The sequence below is a fragment of the Nannospalax galili genome, unplaced genomic scaffold, assembly GCF_000622305.1.
Source record: "Nannospalax galili isolate Female #2095 unplaced genomic scaffold, S.galili_v1.0 scaffold290, whole genome shotgun sequence".
Taxonomy (NCBI): Eukaryota; Metazoa; Chordata; class Mammalia; order Rodentia; family Spalacidae; genus Nannospalax; species Nannospalax galili.
Window position 1 is genome coordinate 2,764,429 of NW_008331486.1, and position 26,372 is coordinate 2,790,800.

Consider the following 26,372-nt stretch of genomic DNA (forward strand, 5'->3'; position numbering starts at 1 on the left):
ATTAAGATAGTATGGCAAGGTAAGAGTATTATGGGAAACAAAATGAAAGTAATAACATCAATTGCTAGTATATTTTAATAGAATAAGATGTGATATTTTTGTAGATTTAACTGTGTTCTTTTTTTTATACTTGTATTCCCAGAATTGGAGCTTATTAAAGGGACAACTTTGTAGGTTTATTTGATCCTCAACCAAATTTTCTTCTTCATTAATGCAACTGCTCCATGAGTAATTGCTGTATTATATTCCGTCCCAAAATCTAAATGGAGATTATTTTCTTTTTAGTAATGAGAATGCATTCTACAGTGCCTTAGGTGTTCTGGACATCTTTCTATTATACTAAAAGAAAAAGTCACTCTTAAGTATTGGAGATGCATCATTACCTGTGTTTCAGTGTGGAAAACAAATAGTCTAGCACATTCATTTATACAATAGGAAGAATTCTTAGATGTTTTCAGTATTACTTGAGTAGGAAAAGTACAGAGCAAACTGTTAATAAAAAAATTTGTGATTTAACCATGTTCTAACCTATTGGCATTTTAGTTTACCTCTTTGAAAGTGCCAGATAATGAACTCTAGTATTTATATTTTGAGTATAATGTTGCTTTTTCCTGCCTTTAATATATGATATTTCAAAATCTCATATATGATATTTATTTATCTTTTAATCTAGGTTGGGTGTGGTGGTGCACACCTTTAATCCCAGCATTTGGGAGGCAGAGGCAGGCAGATCTCTGTGAGTACAGGGAGACCCTTTCTCAAAAAAACCAAAAAAAAAAAAAAAAAATCTTTTAAGCTGTATATGTTTATTTTTGTTAAATAAAACTCATATTCAATGCTTTAACCTAAAGATTCTATTAAAAATGTTATTTCTACCAATTTGAAATTTGCCTACGTCATTTATTTTACAAGAGACAAGGGTGATTGTAAGTCAATAAACAAAGTACAGAAGAGTGGTTAAAAAATAATAATAAATAAAATTAAAAAAGAAAAAAAAAGAACAGCTATTTGTAGTATTCGTAACGGATCATCACATAGTTAAGTTTGATCAGTGTAGGAATACCCAATTATAAGGGAAACCTAAGAATGAAAATAACAGATTTTTAATTTGAAAAATAGAAAATTTCAGAGCCAGGTGTCGTGGCGCACACTTTTAATCACAGCATTCGGGAGGCAGAGGCAGGTGGACCTCTGTGAGTTCAAGGCTAGCCTGGTTTACATAGTGAGCTCCAGGCTAGCTGGGGCTACAGAAAGACCCTGTCTAAAAAGGACAAACAAAACAAAACAAAATTTCAGAATGATTCACATCAATAAAAACTTAATAAAGATCTACTTCCTAGGTACTTATCTCAGCAATAAATTTATCCAAAATGTATGAAAGGAGAAACTAAAAAATTTTAACATACAAAAAATACTTCCTTTTTGGATTTACATCCTACTGTGCACTCACATACATGCAGGCAATACACTCATACACATAAAAATAAAAATAATAAAATTAAAAAAAAATCTTCAAACCCTTAAGCTGTCAAGTATTTTGATATGCACAACACAAAAGTAAGTAACACAAAAGAAATGGAAAACTTAAACATATTCACAATGTTCTGGTAAACAGCATGTACTTTTTCTTACATTCTTTTTTTTTTCCCCTAAATGAAGTATTTTAACATCTGTTTGCACTATCTAACCATCCATTGATAGGACATAAAAATGGAAAACATGGTGAAGGGACAAAAGCAAGACATTTATATCCTCTCAGTGAATGTTTTAGGCAGTGCAAACAGAAATACCAAGAGACTTGACAACCCATTTCTCATTACTCTTGCCAGAGGTTATTATACTATGAATGCAGTGATTAGCCCAGATATATCAAAATTATTTAGAACTATGGTAAGCATTGCTCAGTGGTGTAGCACATGTTTAGCATGCATGAAACTCTGGGGTCACCCCCTAAAAATAAATTAGCCTCAAATCTATTTTTTTAATCCATATATAATTAGAAATTAATGTTTTAAAGTAGATATAATTCTAGAACTGGGGAGGCTGTCAGGAGGATTGCAAATTCAAGACCAACATGAGCTATACACCAAGACCCTGCGCATAAAAATGAAAAAATAAAAAAAATAAAAGTAGTACATTTACCTTTACCAGATCCTTCACAACATCCATTTTATTAAGAAGAAGACAAACTACTATAAATCTTGCATAGTACCGTAGCTTCTTAACCACCAACTCAGGCCTGTGGCAGATAGGAAAAGGAACTATTACATTAAAATGGAAAACATTTTAACTTTTCCAACTTTCTGTTGGCTTTTAAAATTTCATCTTTTGGATGCTGATAAAATTTCCCACATAAGATGTCTTGGCAATTAAGAGCACTGGCTGCTCTTGCAAGAGGACCTGGGTTTGGTTCACAGCACCCTTAGGGTGGCTAACAACTGTCTGTAACTCCAGTTTCAGGGGATCTGATGTCCTCTTCTGGCCTCCTTAGGCACTGAACACATCATATACCTACACATATGCAGGCAAAACACTCATTCACATTAAATAAAAATAACTCAAAAATAAATAAACTTTTTTCCCACATAAAACCACATAGCCTTAGCCTGACATGGTGGCACACATCTGGACTCACAGCACTTAGGAGTGAAAGCAGGAGGACCAGGAGCCCAAGGTCAAGTAGTGAGTTCAAGGCCAGACCTGGATACATGAGATCTTGTCTCAAAAAAATCAAAATAAAAACTGGCAGGAGTAATGCATACCTTTAACCCCAATACAGGGGAGGCAGAGGCAGGTGGATCTCCATGAGATCAAGTTCAGTCTGGTCTACATAGCAAGTTCCAGGCCAGCTGGCCAGTTTTAATTTTGGGAGACCCTGTTCCAAAATTAATTAATTAATTAAATAGGGGATGAAGAGATGGCTCAGCGGTTAAGAACACTGACTGTTCTTGCAGAAGACCCAGGTTCGAATCCCAGCACCCACATAGCAGCTAACAACTGTCCATAACTCCAGTTCCAGGGAATCCGACGACCTCTTCTGTCTTCTGCGGGCACTGCACAACATGGGTGCACTTACCTACATGCAGGCAATACATGCGTACACATAAAATAAAAATAATAAACACAATTTAAAAAATTTACGGACAGTTGTTAGCCGTCATGTGAGTGCTGCGAACTGAATCTAGGTCCTCTGCAGGAGCAGTCAGTGCTCTTAACAGCTGAGCCATCTCTCCAGCTCCAGCCTCGTGATTTAGTTTTTTAAAAAAATATCTTTGATGGCTGGAGAGATGGATCAGCCGTTAAAAGCACCAACTGCTCTTGCAGAGGACCCGGGTTCGATTCCCAGCATCCACCCACATGGCAGCTATGAACCATCCTTAACTCCAATTCCAGGGGAATCCAAATCCCTCTTCTGACCGCCACAGCACTGCATGTCACGGGTGCACTCACATACATGCAGCAATACACTCATATACATCAAATAAAAATAATATTTTTAAAAAACTAGATCATATAGCTTTCAAATTGTTATTTAATTTTATGTGTATAAGCGTTTTGCATGCAGGTATGTACCTTCACTTGTGTATGCAATGCCTGGAGGCCAGAAGGGGGCATCAGATGGCTTGGAACTAGATTTACTGACAGATGTTAGTTGCTTTGTGTGTCCCGAGAACCCATGTGGTGGGGCACCTCAGGATTGACCATAGCTATGCCATGTTATAAGCAAGCCACAGTAGTTAAAGCTAGAGAAGTTAGCTCAAATGTGGTGGAAAAGTTTGACCCAGATGCACCAAGGTGTGGAATTTTAGAACAGGTTGGCATATGCCTGATTGCTCCCGCTAACAGCAGACTTATGGCTTCTGTACTCTTCCCTTGGCTTGCTCTTGCAGAATAAATTGTTCTCTTACAGAATACAAATTGTTAGGGGGGCTTTCCACCCTAAGCTTTGGAACTTAAACTTTTTATTTTTAATTTTATTATTATTTTTTATGTGTATACGTGTATTGCCTGCATGTAGGTAAGTGCACCCATGTTGTGCAATGCCCGTGAAGGTCAGAAGAGGCTGTTGGATCCCCTGGGACTGGAGTTACAGACAGTTGTTGTCTGCCATGTGGGTGCTGGGATTCGAACCTGGGTATTCCACAAGAACAACCAGTGTTCTTCACAGCTGAGCCATCTCTCCAGCCCCGGAACTTAAACTTTTCACCCCTGCATGTGGATTTTCTGTATAAAAGTTTACCCTAAAAACTGTACTTGGGACCCGAATGTACTTGGGGCTGTACTTGGGACCCGAATGCCCAGTGTAGTCACCAGCCAGCTATAAACGACTTTCTTTTGGCAATTCCTGTGTCTGAGTGGTCTTCCCTGGTGAAACAAACCTCATAACACCCAACCCAGGTCTTCTGTAACAACAGCAGATGCTCTTAAGCACTAAGCCATCTCTCCAGCCCATATAGCTTTTTTTTTTTGGTCTTTTTAAGACAGAGTCTCCCTGTTGCCCCAGCTGTCTTGGAACTCACTATGTAGACCACGCTGGCCTTGAACTCACAGAGATCTGCCTGCCTCTGCCTCCCAAGTGCTGGGATTAAAGGTATGCACCACCACACCCAGCCTTTTAAACACATTTTTTCACAAAGTGACTAAAATAATCATTCACATATTCATCCATTCAACATGTACCTATTGAGAATCTAGGTGACTAAGAGACAATGCCATGTTGTTAAAAGGACAATGATTAAATTACAGAGAGAAAATCCCTTCTTTACAGACCTCACAGATAGAAAAGTAATTAAAATAAGTATGAATTAATTAAATATACAAAACACAGTGGAATAAATATAATCAGAGGAGAAATAAAGGATACCATATGAGCCCTATTTTGATTTGAATCTGACATGTCCCTATTTTTAAAAATATTTATTATTTTTATTTTATGTGTACGAGTGTATTGCCTACATGTATGTGAGTGCACCCATGTCGTGCAATGCTGCAGAGGTCAGAAGAGGGCTTCGGAGGCCCGTGGAACTGGAGTTAAGGATGGTTTGTAGCCACCATGTGGGTGCTAGGAATTGAACCCAGGTCCTCTGCAAGAGCAGTCAGTGCTCTTAACCGCTGAGCCATCTCTCTAGCCCCCAAAGTCCCCAATTTTTGAACACTTGATCCCCAACTAGTAGTAGATTAGGAGGCTGGCTTCAGTAGGTTGCTGGCTGCAGATCTTGAAGGCTACAGGCCTGCCTCATGTCTGCCTCAGCACAATGCTTCCTGACAATACAATGTGAAAAACTGCCTCCTGGTCCTGCAGTCCCAGCCACAAGCAGCTCCTACCACCACACCTTTCCTGCCATGATGGATTAAAAGCTCAGTGACAAGAAACACTAATATAAGCTCACAGGACTGGGTCATAGGCAAAAAAAGTCTTCCTAGAGAAAATAGTAAACTTTTAAGCCTACAGGAAGAATAGGAGACTAGACTATAAGCAGAAAATATGAGGTAAAAATAATTCCAGAAAGAATATTCTGTCTTGAAATCCCATTTTCTTATGTTAATACAACCAAGCTGCTTTCTCAGTGCTGTTTATATGCATGCCTTTTCCATCCGATTTTCAACAATATGAGTCTTTTTATTTAAGAGCATCTTTTATAAATAGCCTATTACCGGTAAGGTTTTCCTGCTCTATCCACGCTGTTGATCCTGCTGTGTGTTTGATGTACTTACACCATTACACCATTTACTCTGAATGCTTACATTGCTTTGCTGAGTTTGTGTTGACCACTTACTATTTGTTTTCCCTTTGCCCATCTGGGCTTTGTTTTTCTCTATTGTGCTTTCATATTCACTTTCTGATTAGGAAAACACTGTTTTAGTGCTGTATCTTACAACCTCTACAGAAGGCAGGAGCGTGGAGGTCAGAGGACAACTTGTAGTAGTAGTTGGTTCTCTCATTCCACTGTAGGACCCAAATTGTCAGGCTCGGCAGCAAGAGCCTTTACTTGCTGAGGCATCTTGCCAGCTCCATGACTAATCTATTGTAGTCACCATTTCCAGGTGTTTTCAAACAGAAAGTATTTTAGGTTATTTATGCTATCACACTGTCAGAAATGAAATTCAAAGAGAAGAATGATACTAATTCTTGAAATTTTTGATAAATACCAGATCCTATGAACCTTTATTGTGATTTATACAGCTAGCAAACTTTCTATAAAGGATCAGTAAATATTTAAAGCTTTGTAAGCCATACTGCATGTCTACAGCATATGTGTCTTTTCGTAGCTTTTGACCTGGGAATAAGTCTAAGCTGCCAGGCAGTATAAACTCGAATATGCAGGCCATAGTTTGCTCCCCTTGCAAACATACCAAAGAGGACCAACAAATCTGTTCTGGGAGCCAGTGTTCAACCCCCGAAAGCACAGCAGGGGTTCATCAGTACTACACATTCATATGCCTCAGATACCCTAAAAATCTGTCCCAGAGCCCATATCCTACTGAGCCATGTCCCACACCCTAAGAAAGAGCATATCCCTCACTGAAAAAGGTCACAGTACATTCTCAACACCACCATTCAGAAGCAACAAAGTTTCAAATTTAAACTCATAATGCCTACTTAAAACAAAACATTGGCTGGGTGTTGTAGCACACGCCTGTAATCTCAGCACTTAGGAGGCAGAGGCAGGTAAATCTCTGTGAGTTTGAGACCACCCTGATCTACAAAGTGAGTTACAGGCCAGCTGGGGCTACAGGGAGACACACACACACACACACACACACACACACACACACACACACACAAACAACAACAACACAATTCAATTGGCTAGCTGCCAATCCTGAACTTGGAGGTTGCTCCCCAGGACCTGCAGTGTAGAAGAAGAGCATAGCATGTACAGTGGGGCAGATGCACCCCCACATTCATACACACAAACAAAACATATCTAGAGAACGACAAAACTACTACCATCATCATCACATACAGATAGTGATGCTCTTGACCAACTTTTGGGTTCCAGAGCTTCAGTCTTATGCCTCCTGCAGGCACACTTCATAACTACACATCTGCCAGGAAAAGTGAACCTCCCAGGCCACTCTCTGCAACATTTCTCACCACCTCTCTGTGCTTAGAACCTCCAACTTCTCTTTATCTCACTCTACCTGGTTCAGTCTTGGCCATCTGTAGTTCAATCAGGCTCTGCCTGACTATATATCCTCTACTAGCAGAAAAGGAAATGGAGTGAGCCATTCTGACAATTCTTTCCACTTAGGAGGAGCCGGCCACCTTAGTGACTGCTACAATATACCATTTTCTTGCCTTTCACATAATCTTTAGGTGCTTAAGTCATACAGAGAATGTGCTATTTGAGAGTAGATACTGGTGTAATTTAAATGAATTGTGAAGTTGTAAAACACTTTCCTACTTGATTCTGGCTGGTAGCTATTGATTTTAGCAGATGCTGCTCAGCACCACTTTGACTAGCTCTTTATCCCAGGAATACTAAGAGCAAAACAAACAAGCTATTAACTGAATTAACCTCTCCCTAACTACACAGAACATGTCTAGGCATTTTCATAATGCGTTGGCATTTGATTTTTTTTTTAATTTTTACCTGTTGTTATCACTAGAGGTGGGGTGCAAAGGCTATGGCTCTATGTGGAGGCCAGGACAACTTTGTGGAGTCAGTATTCTTGCTCCACCTTTATGTGGGTTTCAGGGACCAAATTCTGATCATTGGACCTGTGTAGCAATTACTTATACCCACTGAGCCCATTTACTAGCCCTGATTTTTAACTTATAGTCCCAAAGCAAGACTTCTGTCATTCTTGTTTTCATATAATCCACACTAAAAGCTAGCACAGGAAAACAATTTAGATGTGGTACTTTATTAAGCTAAAAATGATTGCAATAACTTTTAGGTTTTAAGCTAAGGTGTTCAAGGCAATTTGCATTTTGGCACATTAGAAAATGCACAAAAGTGAATTATACAAGGCATTTTTTTTCTGTTGCTTAAAATTGTTCTTCACTTATATTTATTTTTTAAAAACATTTATTTATAGGCTGGGCATGGTGGCGCACGCCTTTCATCCCAGCACTCGGGAGGCAGAGGTAGGCAGATCTCTATGAGTTTGAGGCCAGTTGGTCTCCAAAGAGAATCCAGGACAGCTGGGGCTACAGGGAGACCCTGTTTCAAAAAGACACCCCCCCATAAAAAATTTATTTATAGCTGGGCATGGTGGCATACACCTTTAATCCCAGAACTTGGGAAGCAGAGGCAGGCAGATCTCTGTGAGTTCCAGGTCAGTTTGGCCTACATAGTGAGTTCTAGGCAGGGAGATCCTATCTCAAAAAGCCAAAAAAAAAAAAAAAACCAATTTGTAAAGAGGACTGGAGAAATCGCTCACTAGTTAAGAGCATTGGCTGCTCTTACAGAGGAACTGTATTCGATTCCCAGACACGTTAGTTTTGCGCATAAAGTGAGTTTTAGGGAGGGGGAACCCTTATCAAAAAAAAAAAAAAAAAAAAAAAACCAATTTGTAAAGAGGACTGGAGAAATGGCTCAGTAGTTAAGAGCATTGGCTGCTCTTACAGAGGAACTGTATTCGATTCCCAGCACCTACATGGAGGTTAACAACCATCTAACTCCAGTCAGGGCATCTGACGCCCTCTTCTGACCTCCATGGGCATTCCATGACAAAGAAGCACCTTCCCATGCAGGCAATACACTCATACACATAAAATAAAAATAATAAAATATTTTTAAATACACAAATTACAAAACACAAATAGACAAGAGTTAGGGCTGAGGAACTACATCTGTGCTGAAAATATGTGAGGACAGCCATAAGAAAATATGAAGGAAAAGCAATGGATGGAACACGGGTAGAGATGAAGCAAGGGAATGACAAGGACAGTAGGGTGAGTGCAGACGCCATCATCCGCACACCACCCCATGTCAAAGAAACTCCCTGAGAGAAGTTTGTAAACGATGCCCAAGGGAACAAAGTGGACAGAATGCCTCTAAATGTCAACACTTAGCTAGAAAATTTAACAACCACTGACCACAGCACTCTCAGAAAAAATATCACAACCATGTTATTGCTTTCACAGCTAAGAAAATACAATCTCTTCACTTTATAACGACTGTGAGTCCTGTTCCAGGGAGTAGACCTTCTATGGTCTGAATGTTCTCCTTCAACAGTCCTTGAAATGCAACAAAAACCCTCTGTGTTTCTTCCACAGTCCATACCCCAAATGCTGTAACCCATCAGAAGAAAATCTTCAGAAGGATCCAGCACACCACCTCTCGTTTGCTCCCCTAGTTCTAAGTACCTGCTATAGTCTTGTATGTGTTATATGTGTCAACAGATTTCCACTAGGAATCCATGAATGCTACATGATGTCAAAAGAACAAAAAAAAAAAAAAAAAACCTGAACAAACAGTAGAGCTCAGCTGGGCATGGTGACACACCTGTAACCCCAGGATTCAGGAGGTTGAGGCAAAGGAGTTCAAAGCCAGTGTAAGACTTTATATCTCAAAACACTACTACCCCCTCCAAAATAAATAAATAAATAAATAAATGGAAAACCACTTAACCAGTGGAATGTTAAATAAATACCAAAACAATATTCTTGCTGCATGCTTTATTTCATTATTTTTGATACAGGGTCTCACTATGTAGCCCCACCTAGCATAGAACTCACTATGTAGACCAGACTGGCCTCAAACTCATAAAACTGCCTGCCTCTGCCTATTCCTCTCCAGTGATGGTATCAAAGGCATACACACCGTCATACCCGGCAGTATTGAGTTTAAAACAGAAAATTCAGACTGGAGAGATGGTTCAGCAGTTAAGAGGACCCTATGCTTTTCCGAAGGACCCAAGTTCAGTTCCCAGCACTGACATGGTAGCTAACAACTCCAGTTGCATGGAACTCTTCTGGTCTCCATAAGCATTACATGCATGGATTCCATTATATACATGCACACAAAACACCCACACACATAAAATAAAAATAAATCAATCAAGCTGGGTGTGGTGGTGCATGCCTTTAGTCCCAGCCCTTGGGAGGCAGAGGCAAGTGTACCTCTGTGGATTCAAGGCCAGCCTGGTCTACATAGTGACTTCCAGGCCAGCTGGGGCTACAAGGAGGCCCTGTCTCAAAAAGACCAAAATAATAAATAAATAAATAAATAAATAAATAAATAAATAAATAAATAAATAAAAAAACTCAAATAACAACAATCTTTTCTCTGGTTCTATATGAAATTTGTCAGTAACCTTTTAAAGATGTATGAATAAAGATTAGGACTGGAGAGATGGCTCAGTGGTTAAGAGCACTGGCTGGTCTTGCAGAGGACCTGGGTTCAATTCCCAGCACCCACATGGCAGCTAACAACCATCTATAGCTCCAGTTTCAGGAGATCAGATGCCCTTTTCTGGCCTTTGTGAGCACTGTTCACACATGGTACACATAAATACATACATGCAAACAAAACACATAAAATAAAAAAATAAAAATGCAATAAAAAGAGACATGTTCTGCACAATTACCACATGCACTGCTCTCATATTCTGGAAGCACAGTAATACCTACCTGTCCTCCTTATTGACCTGAGAGTAATACGATCTCTGTCTGATTGCAGAGTAGAAGGAGAAAGCCTCATTCAGATAACTGGTTTCAGATGTGCGCAAACTATGGGAAAGGAAAGTTAAATATGACTACAACCATTAATGTGACCACTGAATTGGAACTAACTATTGAAGCTGGTGGGGTCACTAGTCGGCACACAAGGAAAGCAATGACCTCCCTGCCTGCCTTGAATCTATCAGTAGGAAAACGTTCAGCAGTGGGGAGTAGGGCACCCTAGCCCCACTCCATTCATGCCAGGCTGCTGATGGGTCTATTTTTGTACAGATCCAGTGCTGCCATATGTACTTTTGGAGTTCGAGGTTCCAAAGACTATATTGCACGACATTTTGCAGCCCTTCTCCATCTTCCACTGCTTACATTCTTTCAGACACCCCACCCCCATTTCCATAATTAACGCCCTTGAGCATTGGAGGGATGGTGTAGAAGTCTTTTTGAGACAGGGTCTCCCTGTAGCCCCAGCCAGCCTGGAACTCACTATGTAGACCAGCCTGGCCTTAAACTCACAGAGATCTGCCTGCCTCTGCCTCCTGAGTGCTGGGATTAAAGGTGTATGCCACCATGCTATGCCTTTTTTGTTGTTGTTGTTGTTGTTGATGGTGCAGAAGTCTTGTTTAGGGATAAGCATTCAGCAGTCACTTATTCTTAGTACCTTAACAAGGGATTTTCTGGGGGGTGGGGTCAGGGTTTAAAACAAGGTCTCAATCTGTAGCCCTGGCTGGCCTTGAAGTCCTTTTGTAGACTAGGCTAGCCTCAAACTCACAGAGATCCTTCTGGGTCTGGGTCTCAAGAGCTGGAATTAAAGGCATGTGCCACCATGCCGTGCCTTAACAAGATTTTTTTTAAAGATCATATTCTAGCAAAGAGGGATTTTAATGGTGGGCATTTGAGGGGCATGCCAGCTTGTGGAAGATGAGGTCTTTTCTTAGTCTTTAATAAAATTAGTCTAAGCCTTTTTTATTGTATATTTGATGCTACTTTGTGGCAAGACTTAGATTTGTAAAAGTTCTTTCTTCATTCAAATGTGGGAATATGTTACTGTTCTAAGTATACAACCAAAGTGCAATTTACTTGACACAATCTTTCAAATCATAGCTTACTAGAAGTTTTTAAAGTATCTTGTGAACACTCAAACACAAGTCTCTACAGACCATCAGGACTTAAGTGAGGCCCTAAGAACAATAAATTCATGTAGTTGTCATATGAAAAATCAAGATCAAACTCCTTAAGATCAAATGACTGTATAAAAGAGCCCCTGAAGCAACTGATAGTGCCTGGACGGTGACAGTGTCCGGACCATGATAGTACCTGGATTATGCAGGTCATATCCTGATGCCATCTTGATCTGTCTAAAGTCCATGAGTAACACCCTGTCCTCCAGACTGCATGTTCTGGTTTTTTGTAGTTTTTGTTTCGTTTTTTTTTTTCTTCTTGAGACAGGATCTTCCAGGTAGCCTCAGTTGGCCTAGAATTCACTATAAAGACCAGGCTGGCCTCGGATCTCACAGACATCTGCCTGCCTCTGCCTCCCAAGTGCTGGAACTAAAGGTATGCACCACAACACCTGGCACATGTTCTGTTTTAACCAGAGGAATATTTAATTCTTTCCATGTGTAATTCACTTACTAATAGTGGTAGTACAGCTGTCCAATTTTGGAAGCAATTTCTCCTATTTGCCACCGCTTCAAGCCATACCGATTATCCAAGACTTGTCTGTTTAGATAGGAGATAAAACAACAGAAATTAGAAGCTATAAATTTCAGAACAACCAAATCTATAAATTCAATAGGATAAAATATCAAGTTAGCAAAGCTCATGAATTTTTTATAAAATTTCAACATAACCATTCAACTACATTAAAAAATGTTTGGCTACTGACTGATTTTTTTTTTAATTTTTTAAAAAATATTTTATTATTTTAATTTCATGCGTATGAGTATATTGCCTGCAGGTAGGTAAGTGCACCTGTGTTGTGCAATGCCCGAGGAGGTCAGAAGACACTGTCAGATCCCCTGGGACTGGAGTCACGGATAGCTGTTAGCTGCCATGTGGGTGCTGGGATTCGAACCTGGGTCTTCTGCAAGACCAACCAGTGTTCTTAAGCACTGAGCTATCTCTCCAGCCCAACTTTTTAAAATCTATTTTTATTTTATGTGTTATGAGTGTTGTCAGTTTGAATATAAGTGTACCAACTGCCAGAAGAGGGCATCAGATCCCCTAGAACTGAAGTTATAGATGGTCGTTGGCCACTGTGTGGGTGCTGGGAGGCAAACCTGGGTCCTCTGCAAGAGCAGTCAAATTTTTTTTTTAATGTGTATGAGTTACTGCCTGTTTGTATGTAAATGTACCTGTGTCGTGGAATGCCTGGGGAGGTAGAACACACATCTGGTACTGTAAACCCAGCCAACCCCCTGTGGCAGGGGTGAATATAGTAGATGGAATCCCACTCAAATTGGCCAACAGCCCATGGAAAACAGATGATGCAGAAATCCCAAAAGTTCAGTGCCTTGCCACCAGGGGAGGAAGATCATCCCATACCTACCACCCCCTCCAAGGCTCAGGGACTTTTGTGGAAGAGGCTGGTGGAAAGAATGTTAAGAGCCAGAGGAAGGGGTGGAATGTTAATTGGAAATGTCTTCCAACCACTATGCTGGCAAGCTATAGTCACACCTCTTTCCCACTCTCATCAAGGAGTCAAGGGGGGGAGTCAGTTACCCCTCCCACCCAATCAATTGACCTTAGCTGCATGTGGGGGGAGGGGCAAAGGATCTATAAGCTGAGAACACCAAGAGGCACTTCACAGGGATCTGTATTTGAGTGTGGACTTTACTACACAGCCGAAAATGTGGGGCACTCACTCTTCTGTAAATAAACTACCCTATGCTCTGTTAAAAAAATAGTAAAACAGCCAGGCGTGGTGGCGCACACCTTTAATCCCAGCACTTGGGAGGCAGAGGCAGCTGGATCTTTGTGAGTTCGAGGCCAGCCTGGTCTACATAGTGAGTTCCAGGACAGCTGGGGCTACAGGGAGATCCTGTCTCAAAAGTGCATCTGTTACGGAAAAATCAGACCAACAGCCGAAGTTCTTAATTACCATGATATTGCAAAAGCTTTCCAGTTCTGTAATACACCCATGTCATGCAATGCCCACAGAGGTCTGAAGAGGGTGTCAGATTCCCCTGGAACTGGAGTTATGGACAATTAGCAGCTGGGAATTGAAGGGTCTTCTGTAAGAGCAGCCAGTGAGTGCTCTTTTTTTTTATTCTATTATTTTTATTTTATGTGTATGAGTGTATTGCTTGATACATGTAAGTTCACCCGTGTCCTGCAATGCCCACAGAGGTCAGAAGAGGACGTCAGATTCCCCTGAAACTGGAATTATGGATGGTTGTTAGCTGCCATGTGGGTGCTGGGAACCAAACCCAGGTCCTCTGCAAGAGCAGCCAAGTGCACTTAACTGCTGAGCATCTCTCGAGCCCTTCTGTGAGAACAGTCAGTACTCTTAACTGTTGAGACATTGGTCCAGCCCCATTTGTGTCCTATCTTCTGTGTATGTGTGTGTGAGATGTGTATGCACCTGTTTGTGTGAACGCAGGTGTGTGTACTATGTCTCATATGTAAAAATCAGAGGACAACAGTCTTAGGTGTCTGTACTTATCTTTGTTTTCTACCATCTTTGAGACAGGGTCTCCTGCTGTTCACCATTATGTGTATCAGGTTGGCTGGCCCTTGAGATTCTGGGGCTTCTGCATGGCTGCTAAACCAAGCTAACTGGCCTGTCCTGTTGTTCATACTGTTTAGGCCAGGCCAGCCGTCCCATGAGCTTCTGGGGAGTCTCTGTCTCTGCCTTGAATTTTACCACATGATTACTAGGACTGGAATCTCATACCAGTATGACTGAATCATCTCCCCAGTCTCAATTTTTTTTTTTTGGTCTTTTTGACACAGGGTCTCCCTGTAGCCCCAGCTGGCCTGGAACTCACTATGTAGACCAGGCTGGCCTTGAACTCACAGAGATCCTCCTGCCTCTGCCTCCCGAGTGCTGGGATTAAAGGGGTGCACCACCACACCTGGCCTCAATTGTTTTTTAAGACAAGGTCTCATGTAGCATAGGCTAACCTCAAATTATCTATGCATCTGAGGATGACCCTGAACTCTTCATCCTCCCACCTCTACCTCTCAAGTACTGGGATTATAGTTGTGTACCACCATACCCAGCAAAAGGATTATGTACTAAATGTCTTTTGAAATCCCGATGTAGTGGTTCACTCCTGTAAACTCAATATTCAGGAGGCTCAGACAAGCCTAGATTATGAAGTGAGACTTGCTTAAGAAGTGAGACCTGGTATCAAAAACCCAGGGGAAAAAAAGTTGAAATAGAAAAGAAAGTAGCCTGAGCTATCTATGTCCATGAAAATTAGAAGCAACACCTCCTTCCCTAAACAGCACTAGCCAATTAACATGTACTTTAGAATGTGCTTTAAAACGAAACCACAGATCATCTTGCCACATTAAAGTTCAAGGAGACCATTCCAGATACAACAAAGTCTTCAAAAATCAGACGACACACTGAAAAACCTTAAATGGGAAAATTTCAAGTGTTTAATCTGCGCCATGAAATTACACTTGATCTTACTCAAAAGGCTGAAAAGCAGTGAAATGTATTATTTTTAAAGTACCATGATCAGGTGGAAAGATGGCTCAATTCCTAAAACCCACATGGTACAAATTAGAACTGATTCCAACAAGACATCCTCTGATATCCATGCATGCTATGGTACACACGTGCACACGCATACATACACACGCAAATAAATAAATGTAATAATAAAAATTTTAAACTACCAAGATTAAAAACTAAACAGAGTATGGGTGGATAAGATGGCTCAGTGGTTAAAGGCACCTGCCACAAAGCCTGATAATTTGAGTTCAGTCCACAGGGCCCACATGGTCGAAGGTGAGAACCAACTCTTGCAAGTTTATCTCTAATCTTCACATGGCATGTGCATGCAATGCACTTAAACACACACACACACACAGATATATACACACATATGCATGTACACATACACATAAAATAAAAAATGAATAAAATATAATAAGAAGTTTAAAAAAATTGAGTTTGTTTAAAGTAAAAACTGTAGCTAATATAAAATGGCCCTTCACTGTCCTTTATAAACAAAATCCCTTTACCGATGCTGCTGCTGGAATTTCCAGAGTTTGGTGTAAACATCAAAAGTTCTTCCAAAGTAGGACTGCCACTGCTTCTGTCCATATTGTGGCAAATCTCTGTAAAAAATTTTTAAAAAGTACATATTAACTATGGAAATTAAGTTCTGTAATGATGCAAAATCAAAAGATGAAAGTACTTACATTCAGATTCTCATTCTTTTACCTAACTCTTTTTTTTCAATATATAGTTTTAGTAAATTTTTGTGAATTTCATATATCTTAATCATATTTGGATCCCCCTACCCTATCTGCACCCTCCACATATATGCATTCTGGCATATATGTTAAGGCCTATCAAGTCAAATTTGTTTCTAGATGTCACTCATGAGTTCATCCGCTGGAGCCTGTCAGCTTCATTCTAGTTTTATTTCATTGTATGAGTATGAGTGTTTGGCCTGCATGTTGTAAGTCCACCACATGTGTGCCTGGTGCCTCCAGAGGCCAGAAGAGGGTGTCAGATCCTCCGGAACTGGAGTTACAGTTTTGAGCTGCCATGTGGGTGCTGGAAACTAAACACATGTCCTCTGCCAGAGTATCCAGTGCTCTTAACTGCTGAGCCATCTTTCCAGCCCCACCAGTTCCAAATTTTGGAGCAAAAATAATTCTAGGGTCCAGAACACATTTTTTTCTTAACCGCCCTACTAAATAATAGTCCATCTTAGTGTCCTCTGCACATGTCTCGCCCATAAGGACACAAGCGTTCTCTTCACTCTCGGCTGACCTTACTCTCTCTTATATACTGGTAGCTTCTAATTGTTTATCTTCAGCTAAAGTTTCTGTTATTAGAAAAACACTGCTTTAGGGAATATATCTAGAAGTGAGTGTTGAGTTGTACTTCTGTTCTCAACTATTCTATTGCCTTCTTAGCAGAGACTATACACCCCTGTCCTTGAACCTAGTGACTTGTGGTATGTGCCTCTGACAAAGAAATACTCCTTTATACATGAACATTGGGCCTAGTCAAATTTGCTTGTATGGAGCAACAAAATGCAACTGTAAGTTATCTATCCCATTTTAATTCTCTCTCTCTGATAATTCTCCCTCTCAAGACAGCGACAACACATTTAATGAAGCTTTAGGGCTGCACACAACTTGTAGCTAACATGCGAGATGGCTTTCTACTATACTAAGGCACTAAATATGGTACTGGTTGTTATAGCAGCCTTGCTCAAGAAAGGCCAGTATGGGGCCAGAGAGAAGGTCAGCAATTTTAAGAGCACTTGCTGCACTGGACCTGGGATCAGTTTCACATGTTATAGCAGCCCATAACCACCCAAAACTCCAGTTCTAGGGGATCTGCTACCCTCCTCTGTCCTCCTTGGGTATCAGGCATACACGTGGTATACTTATATGCAGGCAAACATTCATATACATAAAATAAATAAATCTTTAAAAAGTTTTTAAAGGCTAGCGGCTGGAGATGGCTCAACAGTTAAGAGCACTGGCTGCTCTAGTCAGAGAACCTGGGTTCAGTTCCCAGCATCCATCTAATAAATGTCCATAATTCCAGTTCCAGGGTATCCAACACCCTCTTCTGACCTCCATGGGCACTCTATGCACATAGTGTACTTACAATACACGCACACAACACATGCATGTAAAATAAAAATTAAAAAATTTAAAAAGAAATGCTCATATAAGAACCGGTAGCAAGATCAGGTTGCTGCTATGAGAGACTCTGGCACTGGAACTGCAGAGCAAGTAACGATCATCAAAGGCTGAAAATTAGGATCTATGTGATATAGCAGCAAAACTTTAGTAACTACAGTAATTTGGAATGCAGACAATATGACTAATGAACTTAGGAATCTACAAAAACAGGGGCAAAAACAGTATGTTACCAGTTAGCCCTGGATTCTATTGGTTAGTTGCAGTTTAACAAAATACTGTAAAGATGAATTCTGCAAAAAAACTGGCTGTAAGCAGTTGAAATGGAGAAATTCATTCATTTAAGAAATTTCAGAACTGAAATACACAATTTCTAATGCTTAGCTATAAAAAAAAAATTAACCCAGGCATGGTGGTACATGTCCGTAATCACAGCACTTAAGAGGACTAAGCAGAGAGATCATGAATTTTTTTTGAGGGGGGGGTCTTTTTGAGACATGGTCTCCCTGTAGCCCCAGCTGACCTGGAACTCACTACATAGACCAGGTTGGCCTCAAACTCTTTGCCTCCCAAGTGCTGGGACTATGGGCATGTGCCACCACGGCTGGCTGAAATAATGAATTTTAGGCCAGTCTAGGCAACACAAAGTGAAGCCCTGTCTGTATAACGCCCCTCCCTGCCCCCCCACACACAATGGAGAAATGTATACGTGTTTCTGCGACTCATCCTCATCCTTAGGCTCTTAATCAGTTAAAGCTGTCCTTAACTAAAGATAGCTCAAATAAATTGTTACTATAGAACAGAACAGAACAAGCAAACAAATCTAAGAATTTGACTGTCTTGTAAAATCCCAATAAGCTCAAACTGGGCATGGTGGTGCACACCTTTAATCTCAGCACTGGAAAGGCAGAGACAGATGGATCTCTGTGAGTTCAAGGCCAGACTGGTCTACATAGTATCTATGCCAGATGGGACTACAGGGAGACCCTGTCTCAAAAAAAAAAAAAAAAAAAAAAAAAGACCCACCCCCCAAAAACAAAACCACACACAACCCAATAAGCTCAAGGTATCCGTCATAAAGTTTAGAGCAGAAAGATTTCTTTTAAGAAAAACTGCATATAACTATTGGTACACGAAGCTACTTTGACTCAGAGCCAACTACATTTCCAGCACTGCACTGCCAAAAGTCACTTTCTTTATAAAGAAGCAATAATCATTCACTAATTATGGTGTAGTATGCTTCTCCTAGACTTTAAACTGTCAGCTCACTTTAATTGTTTTACAATTTGTGTGAGAGTTTGTGCATATCAGCACACATATAAGTGCATGCCATGGCCAGCAAGTAGAAGCCAGGACAAGTTTTACAAGTACTTACCAAATCGATCAATCTCTACTTTTATGGATAGTGCTTTTTTCTGAAAGAAGAAATTTACTCACACAATAGGGCTGTCTTCTAAATTATTTAAATTTTCAATTTTAGTACAGCCAAAACTGAGTTTCAGATATGTGTTGTAAACTATGTCTGAAGGTCTCCCTGTAGCCCCACCTGGCCTGAAACTTGCTATGGATTAACTGGAATCTGAGCTGCCCCCTACACAGTCAAGTTTTGAATGCCTGCTCATTGGTTTGAGGCACTATTTGGATTGGGGGGCGGTATTTGGGGGGGGGACTTTTTGAGACAGGGTCTCCCTGTTGACCCAGAACGCACTGTGTAGACCAGGCTGGCCTTGAACTCCCTGAGATCCAACTGCCTCTGCTTCCCTAGTGCTGGGATTAAAGGCGTTTGCCACCACGCCCGGTTGATGCACTATTTTGAAGGTTATACAATCTTTGGGAGTTCAGTGTCAGAAGAAGAAAAGTTACCAAAAGCGGGCCTTGAAGGATCTATGGCCCCTGGTTCCATTCTAGTACACCCTCTGTTCCTGGTAGATCTCAGTATGAACAAGCAAGCTCATATTCCTGCTGCCACAGACTGAGCCATTTCTGTCATGCTTTCCCTGGGAGGATGGACAGAAACCCTTTGAAGCCAAGCCCTTCATTCTCTGCTTCTGTCAAGTATTTGCTTAAAGCAAAGCAAAAGTACCTAATACTAAACATAGAATCTTTTTTTGAAGAATACGGCAGAACTGGAATTGAAATCATCCATTTCTGCTTAAGCTTGTGTCTTAGATCTGTATTCTGTCCCATTGGTCTGATTTTCTAGTTCTGGCTATTCTTGGTTCTTTGTTAATTTTTTAAAAATCAGTTTTTCATAGTTTACAAAAAACTTAAAATGAATTCTAATGGGAACTGAATAAATTTAAGCATCAATTGGGGAACTGACATTTTTCAGGATTCTGAGTAGCAACAGCATCTCTTGCCATTTATGTTGAAAATGTTGTCATTAAATTTTTATGACTCTGCATAAGATTATTAGTAGTTGGCATTACTGAAAGCTCTTCTATCTTTATTACTCTTGTGAAGGGTATCACTAAATTTTACATCCTTTCTCTTTTTTTTTTTCTTTACAAATAGGACTTTTTATTTGTTACTGTTAAAAATCTGAATTTTAAACAGATTCTTGGACTGGTGATTCATACCCATCAGCTCATTCAACTGTAGCTCCTGCCTCATCACCAGTGGTTTTTCCAGAATTACTACGTTCACCATGAATCTCCATGAGTTTCTGCAATTCCAACTCAAGCTTCTTCAGCATTTTTACTTTTCTAACAAAGACATCATACAGAAGATAGACTAGGAAACCTTTTCTATGTCTTTTCCACTGCTGTCTGGAATCAATTTATTAACCACTTCTTTCAAGTCATTTGTCTGCACCTCTTGGGTCATGATCTCCATCATTTTCTTCTGGATCTGGCAGACCTGCTGGTGCTGTGTATAGAAGGTCTTACATATCTGGTTATTTCGTTTTTTAAAAAACCAACACAGAACAAGTGAAGCAAGTAACATTCAATTGTCTTCACATCAAGAAGAGCTTCAATTATGGTCTGCCATTTTTTGACCACAGAACATGGGTAAGATCCATGCCATGGAAGTTAGTCAGGCAGTTTTTACCCTGAACATCCTCAGTAATGAGCTTGAATTTTCTAAATGTAACTTTGTCATTCTGTAGATCAGCAAGGCTCACTTCGAACATATGACTCTTGAGGCCATCAGACTCAACTGTGGTTCCTTGAGTCCTTGTCACTAGTATCATACCAATCCTTTTTAGAAAATGGGTCAACCACTTTCTTCTTGGCTCCCTTCTTCACGTTTGTTCTTGCCAATTGCTATGGTGCCACTGCGAGCCAAAAGCGCTTTCTTTTCCTTAAAGACAGGATCTCATTATATAGCCCTGGCTGGCCTGGAACTCACGAGGTAGACCACACTGACCCTGAAATCACAGAGATTCACCTACCTCTGGAGTGCTGGGATTCATCCAGAGAATTTCTAACATATAGTATTTGAATATTATCTCAATAAAAATATTGATGGTTATTTTTGGCGTGTTTGTTCATGTATATACATGACCATGTGTGTGCATGTTGGGGGGGGGATACATAAGGAGGCCAGAAGTCAAGATTGAGTGCCTTCCTCAATACTCCACATTTTATTTTTTATTTTTTTTTTATTTTATGTGTATGAGTGTATTGCCTGCATGAATGTAAGTACACCCATGTCATGCAATGCCCAAGGTCAGAAGAGGGCGCCGGATCCCTTGGGATTGGAGTTACAGATAGTTGTTAGTCACTATGTGGGTGCTGGGAATCAAACTTGGAACTTCTGCAAGAACAACCAGTATTCTTAACCACTGAGCCATCTCTCCAGCCCTCAAAAAATCATGGTACAGCCGGGCGTGGTGCTGCACACCTTTAATCCCAGCACTTAGGAGGCAGAGGCAGGAGGATCTTTGTGAGTTTGAGGCCAGCCTGGTCTACATAGCGAGTTCCAGGATAACTAGGGCTACAGGGAGACCCTGTCTCAAAAAGACTAAAAAAAAAGTATATTTTCACTCATTTTTGGAAATGGTAATTTATATACATAGTTTGAAATTCAGAAAGTCGGGGCTGGAGAGGTGGCTCAGCAGTTAAGAACACTGGTTGTTCTTGCAGAAGACCAGGGTTCGAATCCCAGCACCCACATGGCAGCTAACAACTGTCCGTAACTCCAGTTCCAGGGGATCTGACAGCCTCTTCTGTCTTCCACAGGTATGACACGGGTACACTTACCTATATGTAGGCAATACACACATATACATAAAAAAATAATAATAAAATATTTTTTAAAAATTCAGAAAGCCCAAAAGTAATAAATGGAATAAAATTTAAGTTTCTGCTTCTGTTCCCAATAATACTCTCTGCATTCTGCAGTCTTCACTTATTTAATTCATAAGCATGCTACTTGAAAAAGAAGTTTTAAACAAATTCTAAGAAAAAAATGTAATAGGAAAAAGAACAACCACATAACCTAATCAATTCATTTAATATATTAATGTTTTTTTGGGGGGGGTTGTTGGTTTGGGTTTTTTTTGTCAGGCTGTTTTCTTGCCATAATTGTTTTCTTACTTTAAATAAAGTTGTAGGCTAAGATGGCTCTGTAGGTAAAGTGTTTGCTGTGCAAGTCTGACAACTCAAGTTTGATCCTTAGAACCCATACAAAGGTGGAGGGTAAATACTGATGCCACAAAGTCTGACCTCCACATGTGCACCATGATATATGCATCTCCTTTCACATACATACACAATAACACCATGATATGTGCATCCCTTGTCACATACATACACAATAACAACAGAAGCAGTAGTAGTAATAGTAACAATAGAAATTTTATTTCTATTTTGTTGTATAAAAAAGTTTCAAAGATGAATTTCTTGTGTCCAATCCTGGGGTTATTAGAATAAGAAACAACAATTAAATAAAAGTAAAATCCAGGATGGTGACATAAGCCTTTAAAATCGATGAAATCAAGAGCCCCCCCCCAGATCAAAGTGGATTCAAACCAAGTCCCCCAGGCAAAAAAAAGTACAAGGAAGTAAAATAAAAAAAATAATTCTAACTGCTGAGAAAAAACTGACCTTTTCATGCTCCTTGCACAAGCTGAAAATCACCCGAAACTTCCCCCTCCAACTGCTGCCGGCCCCCTCCCACTGCTGCCAGTTTTGGTTTGTGGTTTTTGCCTTTAAAAGTAGCCTGTAAGCTGAGCTCGCTGCTGCTGCTCTCGAGTGAGGCAGGAGCCCTTCTGCGCAAACGATTAAATCTTCTTGCTTGTTGCATCTCCTGGTCTTGGGACTGAGTCATTAGGGTGTGACCTTCCGTGGACGTTGGGTACCCCAGACCGGGGGTCCAACATTTGGGGGCTCGTCCCGGGATTCTGGTCGCCCCCAGACCCATTTCCTCAGATGAGCAGGAGGTAAGAAAAGACGTCTTGTGGTTTGTCTTGGTCTTAATGTCTGTCAGTCATTTCCTGTTCTGGGAACGTTCCGTCTGAACATTTGTGCCTGTACAGGACCTGTAAGTCTGTATTCTGGGAATCAGCGGGAGTGGCAGACATGCCCAGGGACCCCTGGTTCCAACACTCTGATCTTTATGACCAGGGTGGTCTGGAGTGGGGAGGACAGCTTAGCTTTCCTCTCCCCGGGAGAAGAAGGGAGATTGGCTTGGCTACTTCCCTCCCGGTCTGTACTTTCAGTTTTGAGTCAAAAGGCGCGCTGAGGATTTTTTTTGTGTGTTTGTCTGTTTGTCTGTGTTTGTACTTGAGAATCCTAAAGGTAAAAGTGGTGAGTGTAGTGTGTGTCTGGGTGTAAGAAGGACCGGTCCATACAAATGTGATTTCATGCGGTGTGTGTGCATGCTTGATAGTGTGTTAATATCTTAAAAGGAAAAGGTCTGGTTTTGTACTTTTTTTTTCTCTACGCTCTCTATTTCAAGCCTTCCCTGCCTTTTTCTCTTTCCTTTCATTCTTGGTCCAAGTCTTCGTGAGGGACCGTTAAAGGCGAAAGAGCAACTGAGGTTTTCTGGTCAGGGCCACTCCCTGATGTAAGCCAAAGGCTCTTAGCCCTCTTAGTGGACCCCGACTGCCCACATGGGTGGAGATGAAACAGCCTTCCTGTACTTCCTTCTCCTCTCTTCAGCCACTGAAAAAGCCCTGCAGGCACGGGTCGAGCAAATAAGAGCCGCAGGGCGCTCGCCGCTAAAAGACTCCCGTGGAAGGATAAGGGGGTCCCAGGCGTGAACCCCAGATAAATTCACGTCCCCCACAGAAGAAAAACTGGGCAACGATAGGTACTTGTTCATAAGCACATTCACAGGTCACTATTGTTTGGAGTGGCATCTTCATCTTTTTCTCTTTCTCTCTCTGTCTCTCTCTCTCTCTCTCTGTCTCCCCGCCCCTATAAATACATGGTAACATGGTAGCTTGGACCTTTCACAAGGAATCAAGTGTTTTGATGAGAAGAACAGATACATTCTGATGTTTCAGGTCTGAAAATTAGACTGGAATGGTCTGTTGCTAAATGAGAAGGACAGCAACTTAGTAAGGAAGCACTGGGTGCTGATGCTTAGTCTACAGCAAACCTACTTAAGTAAGCACCATGTGCCAATGCTCACAGTCTAGGGCAACTGAGCTCATGTGTCTTCCCTGGAGTTTTCCTGATTCTTGTGACTCACCAGAGACCACATCCCCCCAACAGGCTGGTCACCTTGAGGCCTGCCCCGCCTTCTCACACCCCTCCCCACACTCATGCACACACTTATGCATACACTACACACACCACACTGTACACACTGCACCTACATATACTCCACACACCAGCCCATACCATATCATGCTATACCACACATACAGACACTATACCACACACACACCCACATCACAGCATATATCACACATGCATACACATACACCATTCTACACACATCCACACCTACACATACACATCACACCATTTCACACACACACACACACACCACTACACACAGAGACACATGTACACACACTACACATACACACATAGCTCACATACCACACACACACGCACATACCACACATTCACAAACCACATACACATACACACACACACTCCACACCTCATGCACATACACACATCATACACACATGCACAGAGTTTATTCCTGGGGTTCCGAGAGTAGTTACCCTTTGCTATGTACCTTTAGCTTTTTTTTCTAAAGAGCCTGGAAGCAGGGTCTCCTGGGAGGACCTCACTTACCTCAACCTGGACTCCTCTGTTGGTTTTAAAAATGCACTGTGGGGCTGGAGAGATGGCTCAGCTGTTAAGAGCATTGGCTGTTTTTTCAGAGGACGTGGATTCAAATATTCGTGGTAAACTTCAACGGCTAGAGGGCCTTCAGGGGTACTCCTTACAGGACTTAGTAAGAGAAGCTGAGAGAATCTATAACAAGTGAGAAACTTTAGAGGAAAGAGAAATAAAGAATTAAGTTGAATTTTGGCCACACTAGTTCAGTCTTTATAGGGCAATCAGCTCCTGACATTCGTGGTAAACTTCAACGGCTAGAGGGCCTTCAGGGGTACTCCTTACAGGACTTAGTAAGAGAAGCTGAGAGAATCTATAACAAGTGAGAAACTTTAGAGGAAAGAGAAATAAAGAATTAAGTTGAATTTTGGCCACACTAGTTCAGGGAACAGGACCAGGACCAGGTAGGGACCTGGGAGACAAAGAAGGCTCCGAGTGGATAAAGACCAGTGTGCCTATTGCAAGGAGAGAGGACACTGGGCTCGAGAATGTCCAAAGAAGCTGAACAGACTTCAAAAGAAAACAACCCCAGTCCTGACTTTAGGGGACTAGGGAAGTCGGGGCCAGGAGCTCCCCCCGTGAGCCCAGGGTAACCTTGAAGATAGGAGGGCAATTGACTACCTTCATGGTAGACACAGGAGCTCAACACTCGGTCCTGACAACAACTGAGGGACCTATGAGTTCCAAAGCAGCCTGGGTCCAAGGGGCTACCGGAGGAAAAACATACAGATGGACCACAGAAAGAAAGTGGACCTCAGCACAGGACGAGTCTCCCACTCGTTCTTACTGGTCCCTGACTGTCCATATCCCCTTCTTGGGAGAGATTTACTCTCTAAACTGGGAGCTTCTATTAAAAAAAAAAAAAGCTCCACTACAGGTGTTAACCCTGCGGCTGGAAGATGAACATCGGTTATATGAGGGACCGGTAACAAAAACTCCTGGTATATCTGATTGGCTAAGTAAAATCCCCTCAGCATGGGCCGAGACAGGAGGCCCAGGACTAACATGTAACCAGCCTCCAATAGTGGTCATACTAAAACCATCTGCAACTCCGGTTTCTATCAAACAATACCCTATGAACAAAGAGGCCCGAGAGGGAATCAGGCCCCACATTCAAAGACTTTTACAAATGGGCATACTTCACCCCTGCCAATCCCCTTGGAACACCCCGCTGCTCCCCGTGAAAAAGCCAGGAACAAATGACTATCAACCAGTTCAAGACTTAAGAGAAGTCAATCGGAGGATAAAAGATATCCATCCCACTGTTCCTAATCCCTATAATCTCCTGAGTTCTGTACCTCCCAGTCACAGCTGGTATACTGTACTTGACCTGAAGGATGCGTTCTTCTGCCTAAGACTAAGTCCGGTTAGCCAGCCCATCTTCACTTTTAAATGGAAAGACCCTGAAGCTGGAATATGGGGACAACTAACCTGGACGCGACTTCCCCAAGGATTCAAAAACTCCCCTACTCTGTTTGATAAAGCCCTACATAGTGACCTGGCTGACTTTCGGGTAAGAAACCCACAGATTATGCTCCTCCAGTATGTAGATGACCTCCTCTTAGCGGCTGAGACGGAAGCAAGCTGTTTGCAAGGTATGGAGGCTCTCCTATTGAGACTGGGGGAACTTGGATACCGAGCCTCAG

The 26,372-nt window shown here is 41.4% G+C and overlaps 1 protein-coding gene across 3 annotated transcripts in view; it reads right to left on the minus strand.

Moving 5' to 3' along the window:
* Scai (suppressor of cancer cell invasion) overlaps positions 1–26,372 on the minus strand; it is a 151,122-nt gene that overhangs the window by 33,912 nt on the left and 90,838 nt on the right. For all 3 annotated transcript variants that reach the window (XM_008824779.3, XM_029559603.1, XM_029559606.1), the window contains 4 exons: positions 15,833–15,928; positions 12,266–12,352; positions 10,586–10,684; positions 2,143–2,239 (listed from right to left, as the gene is read on the minus strand). In XM_008824779.3, the coding sequence (XP_008823001.1) occupies positions 2,143–2,239; positions 10,586–10,684; positions 12,266–12,352; positions 15,833–15,928 (379 nt within the window). The remainder of the gene's footprint in view (positions 1–2,142; positions 2,240–10,585; positions 10,685–12,265; positions 12,353–15,832; positions 15,929–26,372) is intronic.